The sequence below is a fragment of the Misgurnus anguillicaudatus genome, chromosome 4, assembly GCF_027580225.2.
Source record: "Misgurnus anguillicaudatus chromosome 4, ASM2758022v2, whole genome shotgun sequence".
NCBI classification, from domain to species: domain Eukaryota; kingdom Metazoa; phylum Chordata; class Actinopteri; order Cypriniformes; family Cobitidae; genus Misgurnus; species Misgurnus anguillicaudatus.
The window spans coordinates 1,392,254-1,418,797 of record NC_073340.2 but is presented as its reverse complement, the minus strand read 5'-3'; the positions used below and the strand labels follow the sequence as shown (position 1 = coordinate 1,418,797).

The following is a 26,544-nucleotide window of genomic DNA, read 5'->3' as shown; positions in this document are numbered from 1 at the left end:
CAAAGTTGTGGCGAAATCAGAGAAACAGGAAGTGTCTAATATCTAAGGAAAAAAAATGTCTTATTGTGATGCCAAGCGAGGCATTTGTTCGTGTGAAGATTCCGATCGCATCGATGTGCCTATTGTGAGTCTCAGGTATAGCGCCACCACCAGGTGCCAGGAAGTGTGTTAGTCATGAACTTTTAAATACTTATTTTAGGGAATTCATACGATTGACACCAAACGTGGTGAACATGATGCTGAGACATTGGACTTGCTAAATTGCGAAGGGATTTTTGATATTGCGAACGGTGTTGCCATGGCAAGGCGACAAATTCATGGCGAATTCAGAGAAACAGGAAGTGTCTAATATCTAAAGCAAAAAATGTCTTATTGGGATAAAAACGCAGTGTGTATGTTCGGCCAAGGATTCCGATCACATCGATTTGCCTATTGTGAGTCTCGGGTATAGCGTCACCAACAGGCACCAGGAAGTGTGGTTGTCACAAAAGGTGTATTTTTTGACAGTTGCATGCGGTGTACTGTTAAATACTCCTCCTAGGATTTTCATGTGATTGACACCAAAAGTGCTCAACATGATGATGAGACATTGTAGATGCTAAATTGTGAAGGGATTTTTGATATCTCGAACGCTGTTCCCATGGCAACGCCCCAAACTTTGCTTTTATTTCAGGCATATTTGGGGCTCTTGGCATGCTTAGATTAACCTAAAAGTTGGCACACACATTAGAGTTGTCGGCTGTTAGGTGTTGACAAAAAGGTCAGATGAAGGCATGTCTCTTAAGTGGCTCACTAGCGCCCCCGTTTGTCTAAAATGTGGGGTTTCTTTTACCTACAGTCCCCAAATGGGTCAGTAACAACATAAAATAGTCCACTGATATTTACCCACTTGATGCACTTGCCCACCGTGCATCGTTTTCTCGGACGCACCGTGTAGCGGTAAATAAACATGCGAGGGCCCGCTATCGCTGCTTGCAGCTATATTTAGGGCCCGAGCACCGAGGAGCCGGCCAGAATAGCCTGCACTGAAAGGTGCGAAGCCCTATTGTTTTTGCTTGAATTTATTATTATGGCCCGAGCACCGAGGAGCAGGCCAGAATGGCCTGCACCGAAAGGTGCGAAGCCCTAATGTTTTCCTTAGGATTATTATAATTTTTTTTATTTTTATTTTTTTTAACACTTTTGGCCACTTTGGGTGCCTTAACATACTCAAAATCTCTTGAAATTTGGCACACACGTCAGAGTCGTCGGCCATCAGGTCCGGGCAAAGGCTGGACCACGGGCGTGGCAAGGGAGCTCTGTAGCGCCCCCTGCAATGCAAAAACAAACATTGGGGCACAGATCATGCAAACATGTACGCACATGTACGAGAGTTGGTACGCATATAGATCTCATCGACCCAAACAACTTTTGCCCTCTAACATTTAAGCTCCGCCCAACAGGAAGTCGGCTATTTTGGATTGTTTAAAAAATGCATGCAGTGATCTTTTGAATACTCCTTCTAGGGGATTCATGGGATTGACACCAAACGTGGTGATCATGATGTCGAGACATTGTACTTGCTAAATTGTGAAGGGATTTTTGATATCTCGAACGGTTCTGCCATGGCGAAGCGACAAAGTCATGGCGAAATCAGAGAAACAGGAAGTGTGTAATATCTAAGGCAAAAAATGTCTTATTGTGATGACATGCGGGGTGTTTGTTCGTCTGAAGATTCCGATCGCATCGATGTGCCTATTGTGAGTCTCGGGTATAGCGCCACCACCAGGCACCAAGAAGTGTGTCAGTCACAAAGGTGGATTTTTTTGACAGTTGCATGCAATGTTCTTTTAAATACTCCTTTTAGGATATTCATGCGATTGACACCAAAAGTGGTCAACAGGATGCCGAGACATTGTAGATGATAAATTGCGAAGGGATTTTTGATATCTCAAACGCTATTTCCATGGCAACGCGTCAAACTTTACTTTCATTTTAAAGGCATATTTAAGCCTTTCAGTTGCATACAGTTAACTTTTAAATACTCCTCCTAGGATTTTCATGCGATTGACACGAGAAGTGGTCAACATGATGCCGAGACAGTGTAGATAATAAATTGTGAAGGGATTTTTGATATCTCAAACGCTGTTCACATGGCAACCTGTCAAACTTTACTTTCATTTTTACACATATTTAAGGCTGACAGTTACATGCTGTGAACCTTTAAATTCTCCTTCTAGAATAATCATGCGATTGACACCAGAAGTGGTCAACATGATGCCGAGACATTGTAGATGATAAATTGCGAAGGAATTTTTGACATCTCGAACGCTGTTCCCATGGCAATGCGTCAAACTTTACTTTAATTTCAGGCATGTTTAAGGCTCTTGGCGTGCTTAGTTGAACTTTAAATTTGGCACACACATCAGAGATTTCGGCTGTTAAGTGTTGACAAAAAGGTCAGACATAGGCGTGTCTCTTAAGTGGCTCACTAGTGCCCCTGTTTGTCTAAAATGTGGGGTTTCTTTTACCTACAGTCCCCAAATGGCTCAGAAACAACATTAAATAGCCCACTGATATTTTACCCACTTGATGCACTTGCCCACCATGCATCGTTTTCTCGGACGCACCGTGTAGCGGTAAAAAAAACGTGCGAGGGCCCGCCATCGCTGCTTGCAGCTATATTTATTTATTTATTTTTTTAACACTTTTGGGCATTTTGGGTGCCTGAACATACTCGAAAACTCTTGAAATTTGGCACAGACGTCAGAGTCGTCCGTCATTGCAAACGGGCAAAGGCTGGAACACGGGCGTGGCACGGGGGCTCTGTAGCGCCCCCTGTAATGCAAAATAAAAGATTGATGCACAGATCATGCAAACATGTACGCACATGTACGAGAGTTGGTACGCATATAGATCTCATCGACCCGAACAACTTTCGCCCTCTAACATTTAAGCTCCGCCCAACAGGAAGTCAGCTATTTTGGATTGTTTAAAAAATGCATGCGTTGAACTTTTGAATACTCCTCCTAGAGGATGCATGCGATTGACACCAAAAGTGGTGAACATGATGTCGAGACATTGGACTTGCTAAATTGCGAAGGGATTTTTGATATCTCGAACGGTTCTGCCATGGCGAGCCGACAAAGTTGTGGCGAAATCAGAGAAAAAGGAAGTGTCTAATATCTAAGGCAAAAAATGTGTTATTGTAATGACACGCGGGGTGTTTGTTCATCTCAAGATTCCGATCGCATCGATGTGCCTATTGTGACTCCCGGGTATAGCGCCACCAGCAGGCGCCAGGAAGTGTGTCAGTCACAAAGCTGGATTTTTTTGAAAGTTCCATGCAATGTTCTTTTAAATACTCCTTCTAGGATTTTCATGCGATTTGATACCAAAAGTGGTCACCATGATGCCGAGACATTGTAGATGATAAATTGCGAAGGGATTTTTGATATCTCAAACGCTGTTCCCATGGCAACGCGTCAAACTTTACTTTCATTTTAAAGGCATATTTAAGCCTTTCAGTTCCATACAGTTAACTTTTAAATACTCCTTCTAGGATTTTCATGCGATTTACACGAAAAGTGGTCAACATGATGCCGAGACATTGTAGATGATAAATTGCGAAGGGATTTTTGATATCTCAAACGCTGTTCCCATGGCAACCTGTCAAACTTTACTTTCATTTTAAAGGCATATTTAAGCCTTTCAGTTGCATACAGTTAACTTTTAAATACTCCTTCTAGGATTTTCATGCGATTTACACGAGAAGTGGTCAATATGATGCCGAGACATTGTAGATGATAAATTTGGAAGGGATTTTTGATATCTCGAACCCTGTTGCCATGGCAATGCATCAAAATTTACTTTCATTTTTACACATATTTAAGGCTGACAGTTACATGCTGTGAACCTTTAAATACTCCTCGTATGGGATTCATGCGATTTGACACCAGAAGTGGTCAACATGATGCCGTGACATTGTAGTTGTGGCGAAATCAGAGAAACAGGATGTGTCTAATATCTAAGGCAAAAAAATTCGTATTGTTATGCCAAGCGGGGCGTTTGCTCGTCTGAAGATTCCGATCGCATCGATGTGCCTATTGTGAGTCTCAGGTATAGCGCCACCACCAGGCGCCAGGAAGTGTGTCAGTCATGAACTTTTAAATACTTCTCCTAGGGAATTCATACAATTGACACCAAACGTGGTGAACATGATGCTGAGACATTGGACTTGCTAAATTGCGAAGGGATTTTTGATATCTCGAACGGTGTTGCCATGGCGAGGCGACAAATTTATGGCGAATTCAGAGAAAGAGGAAGTGTCTAATATCTAAAGCAAAAAATGTCTTATTGGGATGAAACGCAGTGTGTATGTTCGGCCAAGGATTCCGATCGCATCGGTGTGCCTATTCTGAGTCTCGGGTATAGCGCCACCAACAGGCACCAGGAAGTGTGGCAGTCACAAAAGGTGGATTTTTTGACAGTTCCATGCGATGTTCTTTTAAATTCTCCTCCTAGGATTTTCATGCGATTGACACCAAAAGTGGTCAACATGATGCTGAGGCATTGTAGATGATAAATTGCGAAGGGATTTTTGATATCTCGAATGCTGCTCCCATGGCAACACGTCAAACTTTACTTTCATTTTCAGGGATATTTAAGCACTTGGCATGCACTTTGGGTGCCTTAACATGCTCGAAAACACCGGAAATTTGGCACAGACCTCAAAGTCGTCGGCCATTAGGACTGGGCAAACGCTGGAACACGGGTGTGGCAGTAGGGCTCTGTAGCGCCCCCTGTAATGCAAAAAAAATATTGGTGCACAGATCGGGCAAACATGTACGCACATGTACGAAAGTTGGTACGTATATAGATCTCATCGACCCGAACAACTTTCACAATCAAACCTATTAGCTCCGCCTCACAGGAAGTCGGCCATTTTGGATGGTTTCAAAAATGCATACGGTGAACTTTTGAATACTCCTTCTAGGGCATTCATGGGATTGACACCAAACGTGGTGATCATGATGTCGAGACATTGGACTTGCTAAATTGCAAAGGGATTTTTGATATCTCGAACGGTTCTGCTATGGCGAGGCGACAAATTCATGGCGAAATCAGAGAAACAGGAAGTGTCTAATATCTAAGGTAAAAAATGTCTTAATGTGATGACACACGGGGTGTTTGTTCGTCTGAAGATTCTGATCGCATCGATGTGCCTATTGTGAGTCTCGGGTATAGCGCCACCACCAGGCGCCAGGAAGTGTTGCAGTCACAAAGGTTGATTTTTTTGACAGTTCCATGTGATGTTCTTTTAAATACTCCTCCTAGAATGTTTATGTGATTGACACCAAAAGTGGTCAACATGATGCTGAGACATTGTAGATGATAAATTGCGAAGGAATTTGTGACATCTCGAACGCCATTCCCATGGCAACGCATCAAACTTTACTTTAATTTCAGGCATGTTTAAGGCTCTTGGCGTGCTTAGTTGAACTTTAAATTTGGCACACACATCAGAGTTTTCAGCTGTTAAGTGTTGACAAAAAGGTCAGATAAAGGCGTGTCTATTTAATGGCTCACTAGCGCCCCCATTTGTCTAAAATGTGGGGTTTCTTTTACCTACAGTACCCAAATTGGTCAGTAGCCACATGAAATAGTCCACTGATATTAACCCACTTGATGCACATGCCCACTTTGCATAGTTTTCTCGGAGGCACCGTGTAGCGGTAAAAAAACGTGCGAGGGCCCGCCATTGCTGCTTGCAGCTATATGGCCTGCACCGAAAGGTGCGAAGCCCTATTGTTTTTGCTCGGATTATTATTTTTATTATTATTATTATTATTATTATTTTTTTTTTTACGTTTCGGGGCAATTTGGGGGCCTTAACATACTCAAAAACTCTTGAAATTTTGCACAGATATCAGAGTCGTCGGCCATCAGGTCCGGGCAAAGGCCGGACCACGGGCGTGGCAAGGGAGCTCTGTAGCGCCCCCTGTAATTCAAAAACAAACATTGGGGCACAGATCGGGCAAAAATGTACGCACATGTACGAGAGTTGGTACACATATAGAACTCATCGACCCGAACAACTTTCGCCCTTAAACCTATTAGCTCCACCCAACAGGAAGTCGGCCATTTTTGATTGTTTCAAAAACGCATGTGATGAACTTTTAAATACTCCTCCTAGGGGATTTATGCGATTGACACCAAACGCGGTGAACATGATGTCGAGACATTGTACTTGCTAAATTGCGAAGGGATTTTTGATATCTCGAACGGTTCTGCCATGGCGAAGCGACAAAGTCATGGCGAAATCAGAGAAACAGGAAGTGTCTAATATCTAAGTCAAAAAATGTCTTATTGTAATAATACGCAGGACGTTTGTTCGTCTGAAGATTCCGAAGGAATTTTTGATATCTCCAACGCTGTTCCCATGGCAACGCGGCAAATTTTACTTTTATTTCAGGCATATTTAGGGCTCTTGGCGTGCTTAGATTAATCTAAAACTTGGCACACACATCAGAGTTGTTGGCTGTTAAGTGTGCACAAAAAGGTCAGATAAAGGCATGTCTATTAAGTGGCTCACTAGCGCCCCTGTTTGTCTAAAATGTGTTTTTTTACCTACAGTCCCTAAATGGGTCAGTAACAACATTAAACAGCCCACTGATATTTACCCACTTGATCCACTTGCCCACCATGCATCGTTTTCTCAGAGGCATCGTATAGCGGGAAAATAACGTGCGAGGGCCCGCCATCGCTGCTTGCAGCTATATTTTTTATTAGGGCCCGAGCACCGAGGAGCCGGCCAGAATGGCCTGCACCGAAAGGTGCGAAGCCCTATTGTTTTTGCTCGAATTATTATTTTTATTTTATTTTATTTTATTTTATTTTTTTTTCAACACTTTTGGGTATTTTGGGGGCCTTAACATACTCGAAAACTCTTGAAATTTGGCACAGACGTCAGAGTCGTCCGTGATCGCCGAAAGCCAAAGGCTGGAACTCGGGCGTAGCACGGGGGCTCTGTAGCGCCCCCTGTAATGCAAAAACAAACAGGAGTGCGCAGATCGGGCAAACATGTACGCACATGTACGAAAGTTGGTACACATATAGATCTCATCGACCCGAATAACTTTCGCACTCTAACCTATTAGCTCCGCCCAACAGGAAGTCAGCCATTTTGGATTGTTTAAAAAATGCATGCGGTGAACTTTTAAATACTCCTAGAGGATTCATGGGATTGACACCAAACGTGGTGATCATGATGTCGAGACATTGTACTTGCTAAATTGCGAAGGGAGTTTTGATATCTCGAACGGTTCTGACATGGCAAGGCGACAAAGTTGTGGCAAAATCAGAGAAACAGAAAGTGTCTAATATCTAAGGCAAAAAATGTCTTATTGTAATGACACGCGGGGTGTTTGTTCGTCTGAAGATTCCGATCGCATCGATGTGCCTATTGTAAGTCTCGGGTATAGCGCCACCACCAGGCGCCAGGAAGTGTTGCAGTCACAAAGGTTGATTTTTTTTGACAGTTCCATGTGAGGTTCTTTTAAATACTCCTCCTAGAATGTTTATGCGATTGACACTAAAAGTGGTCAACATGATGCCAAGACATTGTAGATGATAAATTGCGAAGGGATTTTTGATATCTCGAACGTTGTTCCCATGGCAACACGTCAAACTTTACTTTCATTTTAAAGGCATATTTAAGCCCTTCAGTTGCATGCAGTGAACTTTTCAATACTCCTTCTAGGATATTCATGCGATTGACACCAAACGTGGTCAACATGATGCTGAGATATTGGAGATGATAAAATGTGAAGGGATTTTTGACATCTCGAACGCTGTTGCCATGGCAACGCTTCAAAGTTTACTATTATTTCAGGACTATTTAAGCCTCTTGGCATGCTTGGATTAACTTCAAATGTGGCACACACATCAGAGTTTTGAGCTGTTAAGTGTTGACAAAAAGGTCAGATATAGGCGTGTCTCTTAAGTGGCTCACTAGTGCCCCCGTTTGTCCAAAATGTGGGGTTTCTTTTACCTACAGTCCCCAAATGGGTCAGTAACAACATAAATAGTCCACCAATATTTACCCACTTGATGCATTTGCCCACCGTGCATCGTTTTCTCGGAGGCACCGTGTAGCAGTAAAAAATCGTGCGAGGGCCCGCCATCGCTGCTTGCAGCTATATTTATTATTTTTTTATTTATTTTTTTCAACACTTTTGGACTTTTTGAGTGCCTTAACATACTCGAAAACTCTTGAAATTTGGCACAGACGTCAGAGTCGTCCGTCATCGCAGAAATCCAAAGGCTGGAACACGGGCGTGGCACGGGGGCTCTGTAGCGCCCCCTGTAATTCAAAAACAAACATTGGGGCACAGATCGGGCAAAAATGTACGCACATGTACGAGAGTTGGTACACATATAGATCTCATCGACCCGAACAACTTTCGCCCTCTAACATTTAAGCTCCGCCCAACAGGAAGTCGGCAATTTTGGATTGTTTAAAAAATGCATGCGGTGAACTTTTGAATACTCCTTCTAGGGGATTCATGGGATTGACACCAAACGTGGTGATCATGATGTCGAGACATTGTACTTGCTAAATTGCGAAGGGATTTTTGATATCTCGAACGGTTCTGCCATGGCGAAGCGACAAAGTCATGGCGAAATCAGAGAAACAGGAAGTGTCTAATATCTAAGGCAAAAAATTTCTTATTGTGATGACATGCGGGGTGTTTGTTCGTCTGAAGATTCCGATCGCATCGATGTGCCTATTGTGAGTCTCGGGTATAGCGCCACCACCAGGCGCCAGGAAGTGTGTCAGTCACGAAGCTGGATTTTTTTGACAGTTCCATGCAATGTTCTTTTAAATACTCCTTCTAGGATTTTCATGCGATTGACACGAGAAGTGGTCAACATGATGCAGAGGCATAGTAGATGATAAATTGCGAAGGGATTTTTGATATCTCGAACGCTGTTCCCATGGCAACGCGTCAAACTTTACTTTTATTTCAGGCATATTTAAGGCTCTTGGCGTGCATAGATTAACTTAAAATTTGGCATACACATCAGAGTTGTCGGCTGTTAAGTGTTGACAAAAACGTCAGATAAAGGCGTGTCAATTTAGTGGCTCACTAGCGCCCCCGTTTATCTAAAATGTTGGGTTTCATTTACCTATAGTACCTAAATGGGTCAGTAGCAACATGAAATAGTCCACCGATATTTACCCACTTGATGCACTTGCCCACCGTGCATCGTTTTCTCAGAGGCACCGTGTAGCGGTAAATAAAAGTGCGAGGGCCCGCCATTGCTGCTTGCAGCTATATTTATTTTATTATTATTTTTTTTTTTAACACTTTTGGACATTTTGGGGGCCTTAACATACTCGAAAACTCTTGAAATTTGGCACAGATGTCAGAGTCGTCCGTCATCGCCGAAAGCCAAAGGCTGGAACACGGGCGTGGCACGGGGGCTCTGTAGCTCCCCCTGTAATGCAAAAACAAACATTGGGGCACAGATCGGGCAAAAATGTACACACATGTACGAGAGTTGGTACACATATAGATCTCATCGACCCGAACAACTTTCGCCCTTAAACCTATTAGCTCCGCCCAACAGGAAGTCGGCTATTTTGGATTGTTTAAAAAATGCATGCGGTGAACTTTTGAATACTCCTTCTAGGGGATTCATGGGATTGACACCAAACGTGGTGATCATGATGCCGAGACATTGTACTTGCTAAATTGCGAAGGAATTTTTGATATCTCGAACGGTTCTGCCATGGCGAAGCGACAAAGTCATGGAGAAATCAGAGAAACAGGAAGTGTCTAATATCTTAGGCAAAAAATGTCTTATTGTGATGACATGCGGGGTGTTTGTTCATCTGAAGATTCCGATCGTATCGATGTGCCTATTGTGAGTCTCGGGTATACCGCCACCACCAGGCGCCAGGAAGTGTGTCAGTCACAAAGGTGGATTTTTTTGACAGTTCCATCCGATGTTCTTTTAAATACTCCTTCTAGGATATTCATTTGATTGACACCAAAAGTGGTCAACATGATGCCGAGACATTGTAGATGATAAATTGTGAATGGATTTTTGATATCTCGAACGTTGTTCCCATGACAACGTGTCAAACTTTACTTTCATTTTAAAGGCATATTGAAGCCTTTCAGTTCCATGCAGTGAACTTTTAAATACTCCTTCTAGAATATTCATTCGATTGATACCAGAAGTGGTCAACATGATGCTGAGACATTGTAGATGATAAATTTCGAAGGAATTTTTAACATCTCGAACGCTGTTCCCATGGCAACGCGTCAAACTTTACTTTTATTTAAGGCTCTTGGCGTGTTTGGATTAACTTTAAATTTGGCACACACATCAGAGTTGTTGGCGGTTAAGTGTTGACAAAAAGGTCAGATAAAGGCGTGTCTATTTAGTGGCTGACTAGCCCCCCCGTTTGTCTAAAATGTGGGGTTTCTTTTACCTACAGTCCCCAAATGGGTCAGTAACAACATTAAATAGCCCACTGATATTTACCCACTTGAGGCCCTTGCCCACCGTGCATCGTTTTCTCGGACGCACCGTGTAGCGGAAAAAAAACGTGTGAGGGCCCGCCATCGCTGCTTGCAGCTATATTTATATTTTATTTTTACACTTTTGGGCATTTTGGGTGCCTTAACATACTCGAAAACTCTTGAAATTTGGCACAGACGTCAGAGTCGTCCGTCATTGCGAACGGGCAAAGGCTGGAACACGGGCATGGCACGGGGGCTCTGTGCGCCCCCTGTAATGCAAAAAAAAACATTGATGCACAGATCATGCAAACATGTACGCACATGTACGAAAGTTGGTATGCATATAGATCTCATCGACCCGAACAACTTTCGCCCTCTAACATTTAAGCTCCGCCCAACAGGAAGTCAGCTATTTTGGATTGTTTAAAAAATGCATGCGTTGAACTTTTAAATACTCCTCCTAGAGGATGCATGCGATTGACACCAAAAGTGGTGAACATGATGTTGAGACATTGGACTTGCTAAATTGCGAAGGGATTTTTGATATCTCAAACGGTTCTGCAATGGCAAGGCGACAAACTTAGGGCGAAATCAGAGAAACAGGAAGTGTCTAATATCTAAGACAAAAAATGTCTTATTGGGATGCCATGCGGGGTGTTTGTTCGTCTGAAGATTCCGATCGCATCGATGTGCCTATTGTGACTCCCGGGTATAGCGCCACCACCAGGCGCCAGGAAGTGTGTCAGTCACAAAGCTGGATTTTTTTGACAGTTCCATCCAATGTTCTTTTAAATACTCCTTCTAGAATATTCATGCAAGTGACACCAAAAGTGGTCAACATGATGCTGAGACATTGTAGATGATAAATTGCGATGGGATTTTTGATATCTCGAACGCTGCTCCCATGGCAACGGGTCAAACTTAACTTTCATTTTAAAGGCATATTTAAGCCTTACAGTTGCATGCAGTGAACTTTTAAATACTCCTACCAGGAAATTGATGTGCTTGACTCCAGAAGTGGTAAACATGATGCTGAGACATTGTAGATGATAAATTGCAAAAGGATTTTTGATATCTCAAACGCTGTTCCCATGGCAATGCGTCAAACTTTACTTTGATATCAGGCTTATTTAAGGCTCTTGGCGTGCTTAGATTAACTTTAAATTTGGCACACACATCAGATTTGTCGGCTGTTAAGTGTGCACAAAAAGGTCAGACATAGCCGTGTCTCTTAAGCGGCTCACTAGCGCCCCCCTTTTGTCTAAAATGTTGGGATTCTTTTACCTACAGTCCTCAAATGTGTCAGTAACAACATAAAATAGTCCTCTGATATTTACCCACTTGATGCCCTTGCCCACCGTGCATCATTTTCTCGGAGGCACCGTGTAGCGGTAAAAAACGTGCGAGGGCCCGCCATTGCTGCTTGCAGCTATATTTATTAGGGCCCGAGCACCGAGGAGCAGGCCAGAATGGCCTGCACCGAAAGGTGCGAAGCCCTATTGTTTTTGCTCGAATTTATTTATTTATTTATTTATTTTTTATTATTATTTTTTTTAACACTTGGGCATTTTGGGTGCCTTAACATACTCGAAAACTCTTGAAATTTGGCACAGACGTTAGAGTCGTCCGTCGTTGCGAACAGACAAAGGCTGGAAGACGGCGTGGCACGGGGGCTCTGTAGCGCCCCCTGTAATGGAAAAACAAACAGTAGTGCGCAGATCGGGCAAACATGTACGCACATTTACGAAAGTTGGTATGCATATAGATCTCATCGACCCGAACAACTTTCGCCCTCAAACATTTTAGCTCCGCCCAACAGGCAGTCGGCCATTTGCAAAGGCGAAGCGGCAAAGTCATGGCGAAATCAGAGAAACAGAAAGTGTCTAATATCTAAGGCAAAAAATGTCTCATAGTGATGAAGATTCCGATCGCATCGATGTGCCTATTGTAAGTCTCGGGTATAGCGCCACCACCAGGCACCAGGAAGTGTTGCAGTCACAAAGGTTGATTTTTTTGACAGTTCCATGTGATGTTCTTTTAAATACTCCTCCTAGAATGTTTATGCGATTGACACCAAAAGTGGTCAACATGATGCCAAGACATAGTAGATGATAAATTGTGAATGGATTTTTGATATCTCGAACGTTGTTCCCATGACAACGCTTCAAACTTTACTTTTATTTTAAAAGCATATTTAAGCCCTTCAGTTGCATGCAGTGAACTTTTAAATACTCCTTCTAGGATATTCATGCGATTGACACCAAACGTGGTCAACATGATGCTGAGACATTGGAGATGATAAAATGCGAAGGGATTTTTGACATCTCGAACGCTGTTGCCATGGCAACGCATCAAAGTTTACTATTATTTCAGGAATATTTAAGCCTCTTGGCATGCTTAGATTCACTTCAAATTTGGCACACACATCAGAGTTGTCAACTGTTAAGTGTTGACAAACAGGTCAGACATAGGTGTGCCTCTTAAGTCGCTCACTAGCGCCCCCGTTTGTCCATAATGTGAGGTTTCTTTTACCTACAGTCCCCAATTGGGTCAGTAACAACATAAATAGTCCACCGATATTTACCCACTTGATGCACTTGCCCACCGTGCATCGTTTTCTCGGAGGCACCGTGTAGCGGTAAAAATACGTGCGAGGGCCCGCCATCGCTGCTTGCAGCTATATTTATTATTATTTTTTCAACACTTGAGCTAATTTGGGTCCCTTAACATACTCAAAAACTCTTGAAACTTGGCACACTTGTCAGAGTCCCGTACCACTAGGCACATGCAATGACTGAAACACGGGCGTGGCACTGAGGCTCTGTAGCGCCCCCTGTAATGCAAAAACAAACATTGGTGCACAGATCGGGCAAACATGTAGGCACATGTACGAAAGTTGGTATGCATATAGATCTCATCGACCCGAACAACTTTCGCCCTCAAACATTTTAGCTCCGCCCAACAGGCAGTCGGCCATTTTAGATTGTTTCAAAAATGTATGCGGTGAACTTTTAAATACTCCTCCTAGAGGATGCATGCGATTGACACCAAACGTGGTGAACGTGATGTCGAGACATTGGACTTGCTAAATTGCGAAGGGATTTTTGATATCTCGAAAGGTTCTGCAGTGGTGAGGCGACAAAGTTGTGGCAAAATCAGAGAAACAGGAAGTGTCTAATATCTAAGGCAAAAAATGTCTTATTGTGATGCCAAGCGGGGTGTTTGTTCGTCTGAAGATTCAGATCGCATCAATGTGCCTATTGTGAGTCTCAGATATAGCGCCACCACCAGGTGCCAGGAAGTGTGTCAGTCACAAAGCTGGATTTTTTGACAGTTCCAACCAATGTTCTTTTAAATACTCCATCTAGGATATTCATGCGATTGACACCAAAAGTGGTCAACATGATGCTGTGACATTGTAGTTGACAAATTGCGAGGGAATTTTTAACATCTCGAACGCTGTTCCCATGGCAACGCATCAAAAAGGCATGTCTATTTAGTGGCTCACTAGTGCCCCCGTTTGTCTAAAATGTGGGGATTCTTTTACCTACAATACCTAAATGGGTCAGAAGCAACATGAAATAGTCCATCGATATTTACCCACTTGATGCACATGCCCAACGTGCATCGTTTTCTCTGAGGCACCGTGTAGCGGTAAAAAAAGTGCGAGAGCCCGCCATCGCTGCTTACAGCTATATTTTATTTCTGAGATTACACGGATCATATAAGCTATCCATTTACAATAATTAAACGCCTGTTATTTTTAATTCCATGACAAAGATAACTTTTAAAGGTTTTTATACAAAATAATTAGCCTGACGTTGTGATACTAAATTCTTGTCAGATTTGAGTCTGATACCACTCCATTGGGCTGTGATTATGGGGTCCCTTACGAATATTAACCATGGTTTTATTGTGGTAAAAGTGTAGTAATGTAATGTGGGGTGCCTGAAGAAAGCAAAGGAAAAAACAGGCAGATATTAAACAAGATACAGATAACAGGTTTAACTACAGACAGGCTAAGTAGGCTGGATCTACAAAGTAAAGTATCAGCAAAGACATGAACAAAAGGAAGTGGCTTTATACTAACAAACAGGAAGTGGGAAGTGAAGTGAGACATGACCAGATTACAAAATAAAAGCCAGAACAGAACAGGATATCAAAATAAAAGTCCTAATAACAAACATAACACAAGACAAACAACCTTACAAGTAACCATGTTTTTGATGTATTGATTACTATCATGAAAACCATAGTTTTACTACACTAACCATGGTTTAACTATGATTTTTAAAAAATAATGGTTGTCAAAACCATGGTTATTTTGTTGTTACCATGGTTTTACTACAGGAACCATGTTTTTTGTTTGTTTTAACTGTAGTAAAACCATGGTTGATTTTCGTAAGGGGTGTTTCAACGAAACCAGGACAAAAATACCTCTGCATTCCATTGTATATACCTACAATCAATCAAAGCTGCCTTTGTTGTAAACAGATTCAACACAAGTGCTCTTTGGTGACGTGGTTGATTACGTTACTGTTGATCATCTGTCTATCATTGTATAAAGCCCTCCTTGACATTTTGATAGATGTGACTAGCTTTGGTTTGAGCATAGTTGCGCAACAACGGAGCAACACCAGACCAAACTTCCCGACCTGAAGTGTTGTGGGCGGGGCTACGTTCGGCTGGTACCTAGGCTACAAAAAAATAACAATTTCAAAACAAATGAAAACAATTGAATTTTTTAAATATTAATCTTTAAGTGGGGGTCTTCTTTCCCCGTTTAGTTTTTCAGTTTATAAATTCCGCCATCTACTGTAAAGGGCGCAAGTGCAACTGGCTTTTAAAGTGGACGAGAGCTAAGACTCTCATTGGTTTACTGCACGTTACCCCCAAAACACACCCATTACTCATTACGAGAATAGGAACAACCCTTTAAGGCTGTGGCTTGGCGCACAAACCATTTTTCCCTGTTGTTGCGTTGGGTCAAGATGCTGGAATTGTTCAATTTACTTACCATAGCCATGAACATGTTTTTAACCAATATATATTTTCTTGTGTATTTACAGGATTATAATAAAATGTATATTTTAGTTTCTAAGTGAGATACTACTCTTTTAATATATACAGCAAAGCTAATAATTATCAAAGATACAAGTTCTACATAGCAATACAAAATTATAGTTTAACCTTATGCAATTCTTATTCTGGTTTAATTTTAATCATATTTCACAATATGTCCAAGCCAAACTTCAAAGCAGGGCATAAAAGACAGCAAAACACACTGTTGTTCCACAGAGGTTTCAGAAAGTAATAAAAATTATTTGAGCATCTGTAAGAAGAGCGGTGTCTCTCTCCCCAGTGCCAGTCAACTTTGTTCCCTTTTAGTCGGCCGCTACGACGTCACGTTGTGACCGACGAATTGGGAACTCGCTTAGAGAGACCAATCTGCTTTGATAACTACTAAAACGTCAATGAACTTGGCATTGATGTATTTGGATAATGCTGGCGCCGCTCCGCCAGGTCTGTATATAAGCCGCAGCTGCAAAATACGAAACTAGCTTTTTCGCTTCGAAAGCCGGCAGTATCTGCTACTGAGAAGCTACTCTACTCTGGCGGGAACAATTGTTGAAGTTGGTTGGACTGGCAGTACCACAGCGGACGCTCACAGCATTCCACGGCTCTGCATCTTTTTTGTTTTGAGTTTAGTGTGTGCGTTACTTCTCCCTGTGTGCATCATCAACTGAGCATCTAGAGTGAATTTCCCTAAAAGAGTAATACAGAGAGCTTTGTCTCTTGTTAAAGACAGCCACTCTCTCATATATCTGGAGATCAGCGTACTTTTCAGGATGGCTTTTTGTCCATGCGATCTTGGGTGTGGAAAGTACATGGGTACGAAGAGCGTTGTCTCTCATGCTTGGGCATCGAGCATGCAGAGGCTCCGTTTGCTGAGGGTAATTGTTCTCACTGCGAGGACATATCCCTTGTGAATTTGCGGAGACGGTTGTCATTCCTACGGGAAAAGCGGCACCCCGTCCTGCGAGTGTCGAGCGCCGCAACGGTTCGGCTGTGAGGCTCTCATAGGACGATTTCCGCATCACTGTGCTGAACCGGCCGGGGGATTCGTCCTCCGGGTCTCAGCCTCCTCGTCTGCAGCCAGCAGAGGTACCAATGGAGGCTGCAGCTTTGTGTTCTACGATGACTGCAGAATCCGTTGTGCCTACCTCTGGATCCGCAGCCTCCGCAACAACCGAGGGTGGACCTCCTCCCTCCGAAGTGGACTCGGACGTCCTTCCTCCCTCCAGTCCCGCCTGGGTGATTGGTTCTTTGGAGCTGCTCGGGCCTCACAACCCTCTCCTCCCGTACCTTTCTTCCCTGGGTGCACGAGGAGCTGACACGAATGTGGAAGTCGCTGTATTCTACCAGGTTACTGTCGTTTCAGCCCTCCCCCCTCATCAGCGGAGCCACAAAGGGGTTACACAGGGATCCCTCTGGTGGAGCGGGGGTCGCGATGCAGCTGTGTCCAGCCACCGCTGCCTCCTAGAAGGACCGCCCAACCCTTCCCTCCCGTGCTTGCAGACAGTCGTCCAGTTTAACGAGCGCTGCCCATCAGGCATGTGGAGAGGCGGCTTTAGCTCTGCATGCAATGGCATTGCTGCAGGTTCACCAAGTGAAGGCCTTGAGGGATCTGCAGGAGGGAGGAATCAAACTGATCTGGCTCTTTGCGCTACAAAGGTGACAGCGCAGGCGATTGGTCATGCTATGTCCATGCTGGTGGTCCAAGAATGCCACCTTTGGCTGTGTCTAGCGGATATGTCGGATGCAGACAAGAATAAGTTCCTGGATGCTCCAATGTCCCAGACCGGCCTCTTCTGCGAGTCTTTTGTCCAGCAATTCTCCATAGCTCAGAAGCAGACGGAAGTGGTCGCCCAAATCATGCCCCGGCACAAGCGACCTGCCTCTCGCCCTCCAGCGCCGGTTGCCCCGTCTGCTCCTCCCCCACCCGCTCAACCCCCTTCCCGTGGCAAACGGAAATCGGAGCGTCCCTGAGACGGGCGACCTAGATTTGGATGGGATCACTCTTCAGGAGACGGTGAACGCACCGTTCTTTTCCCCGGAGGAGGGCTGAGCGTAGAATCTTTGGTTTTGTTTTGTTTCTGTTCCGCCGGCTTCTCAGCCAGCACCCATAAAACCACATTCCTATTCCTTCTCCAGGTCTCCAGAGGATCGAGAGAGCTGTGAGCAGGCATTCACCTGCTCATCCTCCCTCTCCTCTATCGCCAGCGGTGAAGTAGTTAATTTTAATCCAAATATGTGCATCATGAGTTTACCATTATAATCCAACTATGCAGTATGTGTGTCATGTGTTATGCAGTATGTGTATCAGGAGTTTAAAAACCATCTGTGTGTATTTAAGAGCCAGCTGTGTGTATTCATGTTTCATGTCAAAGGGCACAAAGGGTTTTAGTATAGTGAATAGCCAAGGGTCAAATAGGTCATGGAAAGGAGACACTGGTCTGAGGAATGTCATGTGGTTCTTCATATTACAAATCCTATATTGTTTTAAGCATGGAGGGAAACCTATATATTTACCAAGCCATGGCTCAGAGAAGCAGACTGGTTTTGGAGGATCCTCCCAGGACCACACTCTGGTTCTAGGGGGATTCACCAGGGCGGACTCGGCTTCTTATTTCGTCCGGAAAATAAAAGTCTATCTCTTGAAATCAAAACCTAAGACTGAAGATTGTTTCATTTGAGGAAAAGGAAAACCACAACAGCGGGTGTTTCCCGGAGTTTGCGCTCTCCGCTCAGGAGACCAGACGACCATCACCCTCACCAAAGTCTGCGCTCTCTGCTCAGGAGACCAGACAACCATCACCCTCAGCGGGCTCAGGTCAGTGTCTCACACACACACACACACACACTGTAGATGTTCGTGCTCTCACGGCACACGCACCGGCAGTCACACCTGTCCCGCTCCGCTGCCCCACCGCTGGTACACCGGTAGTGCCGTTAATTACTCTCGTGCAGTCCCTGGTTACTTGCCTCAGCTTTCCAGTCCATCTCGTTGGGTTTTACGGATGATCCGCCTCGGTTACGTAATACAATTCAACCGGCACACACCCAAATTCTTGGGCATTCGTTTCACTACGGTGAAAGCGTCCGATGCACATGTACTGCGTGCAGAAGTCGATGTCCTACTGGCGAAGGACGCGATCAAGCCGGTCCCTCCAACCGAGATGAGGTCAGAGTTTTACAGCCCGTACTTCATAGTATCCAAAAAAGGCGGTGGGTTACGACCGATCTTGGATTTGCCCGTATTGAACAGATCTCTCCAGAAGAGATCCTTCAGGATGCTAACGCCGAAGCAAATATTTCATTCAATTCGCCCCCAAGATTGGTTTGCAGCAATAGATCTGAAAGACGCGTACTTTCATGTGTCCATCCTCCTTCGTCACAGGCCGTTTCTCCACTTTGCATTCGAGTTTTACCATTCGGCCTGTCTCTCTCTCTCCCCGTGTGTTCACGAAAGTGGTGGAAACGGCGTTAAAACCCCTGAGAGAGAGCAGTGTTCACATCCTAGCTTACCTCGACGATTGGCTTATAATAGCGCATTCTCAGCATATGCTTTGCGAGCACAGAGACTTAACGCTTTGGCATCTCGCCCGTTTGGGTCTTCGGGTCAACTGGGAAAAGAGAAAACTCTGCCCCACGCAGAGGATCTCTTTTCTTGGGATGGAATTGGCCTCTCTCAATTTATCAGCACGTCTAACGGAAGCGCGTGTCCAGTCAATTCTGACCTGCCTCGATTCATTTTGAGGGAGAACGCGGTCCCACTGAAACAATTTCAATAGCTCCTGGGGCATATGGCAGCAGCCGCGGCTGTGACACCACTCGGGCTGCTCCATATGAGACCGCTTTAGCGTTGGCTTCACGATCGAGTCCCGAGAGGAGTGTGGCGTGCCGGCATAAACTGTGTAACCATTACACCTGCATGTCGTCTAACATTCCCCCCGTGATCAGACCCTGCGTTTCTCAGGGCTGGTGTGCCCATGAGACAGGTCTCTCGGCATGTTGTTGTCCACACAGATGCGTCTGACACGAGATGGGGAGCCACGTACGTCGGGCTTGCAGCTTCAGGGGTGTGGACAGCACCCCAGCTGCAATGGCATATCAGTTGCCGCGAGCTGTGGGCTGTATATCTGGGACTTGTACGCTTCGCTATGGAGCTGCGAGGGAAGGATGTATTAGTTTGAACCGACAAGACTGCAACTGTTGCGTATATCAACCATCAAGGCGGTTTGCGCTCTCGTCACCTGTCGCATCTCGCTCATCATCTCCTCCTTTGAAGTCAGAAGCATCTGAGGTCCCTTTGTGCCATTTACATTCCAGCTTCACTCAACAAAGTGGCAGACACGCTTTCCCGAGCTGCGCGCCCCGGCGAATGGTGACTCCACCCCTAGACGATTCAGCTAATTTGGAAACAGTTCGGTCGTGCGCAGATAGATCTGTTTGCATCCCCGGACACAACCCATTGTCGCCTGTTTTATTCACCAGTAGACCAGTAGAAGGCTCTCCTCATCCTGCCTGACTTTGCACAGCGTCTGTGCGATTAAGTGGTGTTTTGTGACGTCTCTGTTCCCTCCTTCAGGAAATGAGGGTTACATCCATAACCAAGACGTTTTCTTTGGCAGCTAACATCATGAGATTAGATAGTTCTTCCATTAGGCTGATAATGCTTAAATGCTTATTTACCATTATCAACAATATATTTATATTTTCTTTTCACCTGTAACATTCTTTTTCTCCAATTAAGTTTCTACTTTTTGAAAGTGGCATAGTAGTAACAGTAGTTGACAAAAATTCAGACTTTCAATATATAAATGCCATAAACAAACTGTAAATATGTTAACAAATATGTTAAATATCCTTAAAATATTCCTTTTCTTCTACAGATGATATTAGAGGGGATGTTTTAGTGGATGTGGGATCTGGCCCCACTCTCTATCAGGTCATGAGTGGCTGTGAACGGTTTAATCGTGTGATTCTTTCTGACTTTCTGGAGGTCAATAGAAGAGAGCTGCAAAGCTGGCTCCAAGAGGACAAGAGCAGCCTGGACTGGACCACATACTTCAAATATGTGTGTCAACTGGAGGGACGAAGGTGAGATTATTTACTTGAAGTACAAGCAATCTGCATCTGTTACAATGACAAAATGAAGTGTTTCTGTGTTTTATATTTAATTCAATTCAAATGTATTTATATTTATACAATTGTTTGTTTGTTACAAAGCAGCTTTACATGGAATAGAAACAAAGAAAAGTACATAAAGATCAAGAAACAATGAAAGTGTGGCAATTTTAGAATATAGATTATAATGGAGTAGGGGTGACCCCGAATAGTCGAAGATTTGATGCGTCGATAGGAGAAGCCTGATTCGACTCTTCGCAGACGTGTTATGAAAAGAGGATCATTCAATTTTGGCCGTATATGGGTGCACATTATCTGATTTTGCATATAACAGCATTCTCCCAATATATATTTATATACAACCTATTATGATAATGCTATGCAAATAATATGTGGAGAAGTAGCTTTCAATAAATATTTTTAAAATGCGTTAATAAATCCAACAACCCCCATGACAGGGCTACACGTCCATAGGTTTCTATGTTAATAAACCATTGCCTCTATGTTTCTACATTTAAAAGACAAAGCTGGCAATTCTGGTTATACTTTCGTTCTTTTAATAATTTTTTATTTTATTTATAAATCACTCTGGGTTATCTGATTGACCTATTTGGCTTGTGTTTTGTTTCCTTGCACTTCAGGCATTTTGCACATATTTGTTCTGCACCTTGTTACTTCTGATCTTATTTTATTAAAAAATAATAATATTATAAACGTAAATTCTGATCTAATATAAGTCCTAATATATCTAATATATTTTAAAAACAGTGTGGTTACCTTAACAAAAGTTGAACTACAGGTAAGCCGTTTCTTTAACAGATGTTTATGTTGCCTTTCATTTTACCTTAAAAAATGTCTTGTCAGTTTTGTCTTCGTTCATCACTTGAAAGACAGCTTTGATCACTTTATCAGAAAGTTGTTTCATTACCCATTTGTACCTGGTCTGGCCCCCTCCCAACCCATGCACACACACATGGATGATTCGACTATGGATCGACTATAGAAAGATTAGAAAATTCTGATTCGAATATGTAAATCCTTAGTTGAGGACTCCCCTATAATGGATTATGAGGATAGAGACTTAAGCCCTTTCCACACAGACATTCTGAAAAATACACGGAAAATGCATTCTGGATTTTTTCAGGATCGTTTGTTTTTTTGTTCATTCACACTGCCAATAATTTGCCTGCATCTGCAAGGTCCTGGAAAGACACGTGACCTGTTTTAACCCCCTGGGGTCCAAAACACGGCGCCACGCTTTGACATGTTTTCTACATATCATGGCAGCATCAACTTAAAATACTTCATCATTAATAATCATACACTTACATGTTTGACATCATTTAAAACTGTGAAGGGTCTTCTTTAATTTGTGTACATTCACAATAACAACAGATCTTTGTGTTTTTGTCAAATAAAGAAAATAAACAGGATGGACATTCAGACATTTCTGTTTCCGCCAGCTGTCTCTCAAAATACGTTACAAAAATCAATTAAAACTCCGCGAATACTCGTCACACAAACATGATACACATATCCAAAGAAAGCCTGAAATGTGTACAATCTATAATCGAAAACAAATATTGCCTGTTTATATAATCTGCATTTAAGTAAAGAGAGTACAGTTTTTCATGGCTGAGCTCATTATCTCTAATGCGGCCACGCCCACAGGCGGTACCCGCTGTTCACATGGTAATAAACAGACGAAAAGTTTAAACAATAACAAACAAAGTGTAGAGTTTAGATATAAACTCTACACTTTACCGGATGTTTGGATGATAAACTTTACACACACACGTGAGGTATCTTCATTTATGTCAGGACATTGAGGAAGAGAAGCGTTTATCTTTAACGTTAACTTTACCTAAGAAGAAGAAAAATGGAAGATGCACTGGAGGAGGATATATTCCAGAAAGTAAGTAATTTATCCTCATTTATATTTGCTATCATGTAATATGCTTATGGCTTGTGCAGTTCAGCCTACATAAGCAACCTCAGCAGACTGCGCGCTTCGGATTGAAAAACTTTCGCATTGTTTACTTCACATTCACTTTCGTATCCTTCATGGCAACTTTCAGTAAGGCTGCACTGCAGGATCTTTTAAGTGTGTGCTGTAATATGATTCCATATATTGTTTACATGCAATGCAATTCCATAAAATGCGCTTTACCTGTGACACCGTTTTTATGAGCGCCGCATTGTTTATGCGGAGACGCGAGCTCACGCACATGGACGTAATATGCAATGTGTTTTTAAAGTTCATACGCGCTTAGAGAAACGCTTTAAAACAACAGAAGGTAGACGATCAGTCGATCTGAAAACAGATTTTTATATAACTAATCACTGCAGATGTTTATCTGAGATGTTCTGAATTTATTTTATGTACATGATGGTTTATCTGAATGTAGTGCTATCAGTGATATTTACCCATCAGTTATTTATGTAACCTTATGTGGTATTTCTGTGGACAATTTATGTTAACAGCTGTTTATAACTCTCTTACAGGTCTGCATCCCTCTTATCAGTACAAAACTATGAAGTGGAGAAACATATTCACAGTTTTTGGACATAAAGTTGTATGGTAACATGAGCCACATGAAGTTTACAGTTCTGTTTTGCATCAGTTTCTTAGTTTATACAAGTTCAGTTTTTGACCGCAGAGGGTTAAAGTCCTGCACTATCTTCTACGCAGCATCTTAAGTTTGCATAGTATTTATTATTTCTCTCTCCAGAAACCACTCGCACGCATTTTCTTTAATGATAAAGGACTATAAAGGAGCGTATAACGCGCTGTTCTATACTGGTGAATGATCTCAGAGTGGATATTTGACGAGCTCCCTGATTTCTGATTTAAGACATTTTCAGACATTTTTCATTGTGATTTTTACAGTTTTTTCGATTGCTAAACGACAGTGGGCACAACTGGAGTCACTGTAATATCTTTTGGTACATAAAGATGTGGAGTCAGGGAGAAGATGAATATTAATCTTTATACATGTGTGCCGAGCGGACAACCTGCATCTTCACATGGTGCTCAGTTACAACACACTGACTCAACAACCCTGCGCTCACTCTATTATAGAAAGAGGAAAAAGGTCACATTAACAGTCCAATGCTGCCCTCTACTGGACAACTTAGTACATGGCATCCCATTTATTACATCCCCTTCCCCTAGATAACACTAGTTTCAAACAGTTATCTACATTACTCTTCATGACTTATTTACTGTAGTAATAAACATTTTTATGTGAAATTACTTATGATATCTACAAATATATCACATAGTGTTATAACAATTGAAATATGTACACATTTTTAACATATGTAAGACATTTTAAATATATGTAAATGATAACAACACAAAACCATAACATTTGTGCATTTACCAAACTAACTAGGGACTTCAGGTGGAATTCCTCCGTCCCAGTGAGTTCCAGGACGCATTCTTGCCCTATGGCTGGGGAACTCACTTCTAACTATTCATAATCCTGTAAGTAACTTGGAGTTTTCTTCTGTCTCGTTGGTCTTTTTAACTCAAAATTGTCCTTAACCACAGGAGTTTCAGATTTTAACACCTCCTTGGTAGCTTCCTCCGTCTGCTCCATATTGTTGTCTTTAGAGGACGTGACACCCGAAATTGATGTTAACTCAACTCCCTCTGTCACGGATGTTTCCTCCAACTCCAGCGTTTCCTCTGAGGGCACAACATGTTTGTTCCTCACTTGATCTATGTGTCGGCACACTATTTGGCCATTTCCAAGATCAACAGTACAAGACACTTGTCCCGTCTGTTTCTGAACTGTCCCAGGAATCCAAATAGGCCCTGAACCAAAGTTCTTTGTGTACACTTGATTACCTTTATTCACCTGTCTCTTTTTAGCATGTCGATCATGGTAAAATTTTTGCTTCAGCTGTTTGTCCTGTACCTGACTTTTAAAATCAGGATGGATGAGATCCAAGGTAGACCTTAATTTCCTTCCACATAACAGCTCCGGAGGAGATTTCCCAGTAGTCGACTGCGGTGTAATCCTGTAACTGAATAATGCTCTGGCAAGCTTTATCTCAATGGAATCTCCTGTGCTCTTCTTCATCAGACTTTTGAAAGTTTGCACTGCTCGTTCAGCCAGTACATTAGAAGCTGCATGATACGGTGCTGTGGTGATGTGTTTGATGCCATTTCGAGTCATAAATTCTTGGATCTCTGCACTTGTGAAACTACTGCCATTATCCGACACCACAATTTCAGGTATACCGTGTTGGCTAAAACTTTGTCTCAGGCACTGAATGGTTACAGTAGAGGTAGACTTATTCAGCGGGTACACATCTAGCCATTTAGAGTAGGCATCCATCAAGATCAAAAACATTCTTCCTAACCACGGACCAGCATAATCAATGTGGATTCTTCTCCATGGCAGATTCGGCACCTCCCATGGGTGTAAAGGTGCACAGGGGGGAGAATTTCTATTCTCTTGGCATGTGGCACAAGTTTTTACCATGCTTTCTATTTTAGCGTCCATCTATGGCCACCACATGTAACTTCTTGCCAAACCTTTCATTCAGGTTATGCCAGGGTGATTGATGTGTAATTGCTTCAATAGAGCTGCCCGGTCTGGCGGAGGAATGACCACGCGCGCTCCCCACAGAACACAGCCTCCCTGTACACTGAGATCCTCTCGTTTTTTGGTATATGCTCCAAAAACTGACTCATCCACTCTCTTTGGCCATCCTCTGAGTACATACTCTCGTACTCAAGATAAAACTGCATCTTTGTCTGTCCAATTTCTCACTTGTCCTGCATTAACAAGAGGCACATCATTTTCTTCCAGTAGGAGCACCCTTTCTTCCTCCACTTGAGTCTCTGATCCTTTGTTAAAGGCAATCTGCTTAGTCCATCAGCATTTTGATGTTCCTTTCCAGCTTTGTAAACAATGGAGTACTCATATCCACCCAATGTCACAGCCCATCTCTGTATACGTGGCGATGCCATTTGTGGCACTTCTCTCATTTCATTAAATAATGAAATCAACGGTTTGTGATCCGTTACGATGGTGAACTGCCTCCCGTATAAGTATGTGTGGAATTTCTTCACACCGAAAATGACAGCTAAACCTTCCTTCTCTAATTGAGAATAATTCTTCTCTGCTGCATTTAGCGTAAGTATGTGTGGAATTTCTTCAAACCGAAAATGACAGCTAAACCTTCCTTCTCTAATTGAGAATAATTCTTCTCTGCTGCATTTAGCGTGACACAAATCCGATCGGCCGCTCTGTGCCATCCTCCATCCTGTGCGACAACACGGCTCCGACCCCGTATGGAGAAGCGTCACAGGCCAAAATGATATGTTTCTTTATGTCATAATGCACTAGTATGGCTGACGACTGCAGAAGACTTTTTGACCTTTCAAAGGCTTCTTCTTGTTCAGAGCCCCATGTCCATTTTGTCTCTATCCTCAACAGGACATGTAAAGGTGCTAACAAAGTAGATAGACTAAGCAGGAACTTATGATAATAGTTCAACAAGCCTAAATAAGCCTTCAGTTCACTCACCGACTGGGGTGTGGGCGCCTCCTGGATCGCTTTGACTTTTTCTGCGACTGGTTGCACACCTGCGGCACTGATTTTGTGACCTAGAAATATCACCTCCCCTCCAAGGAACTCACACTTGCTCCATTTCAGCCTAAGCCCACTTCTTTTTAACTGAGACAATACCTCGTCCAGGTTTCTTAGATGTTCTTCCTCACTAGTTCCTGTGACTGAAATGTCATCCAAATAAACTGTGACATGTGGCATGTTTTGCAAGATTCCCTCCATGGTGCGTTGGAAAATTGCTGGGCTTG

General features: G+C 42.9%; 1 protein-coding gene across 1 annotated transcript in view; it reads left to right on the top strand.

The window, feature by feature from the left end:
• LOC129420695 (phenylethanolamine N-methyltransferase) overlaps window positions 1-26,544 on the top strand; it is a 124,907-nt gene that overhangs the window by 17,670 nt on the left and 80,693 nt on the right. The window contains exon 2 of the mRNA XM_055175714.2: window positions 20,474-20,681. Within this exon, the coding sequence (XP_055031689.1) occupies window positions 20,474-20,681 (208 nt within the window). The remainder of the gene's footprint in view (window positions 1-20,473; window positions 20,682-26,544) is intronic.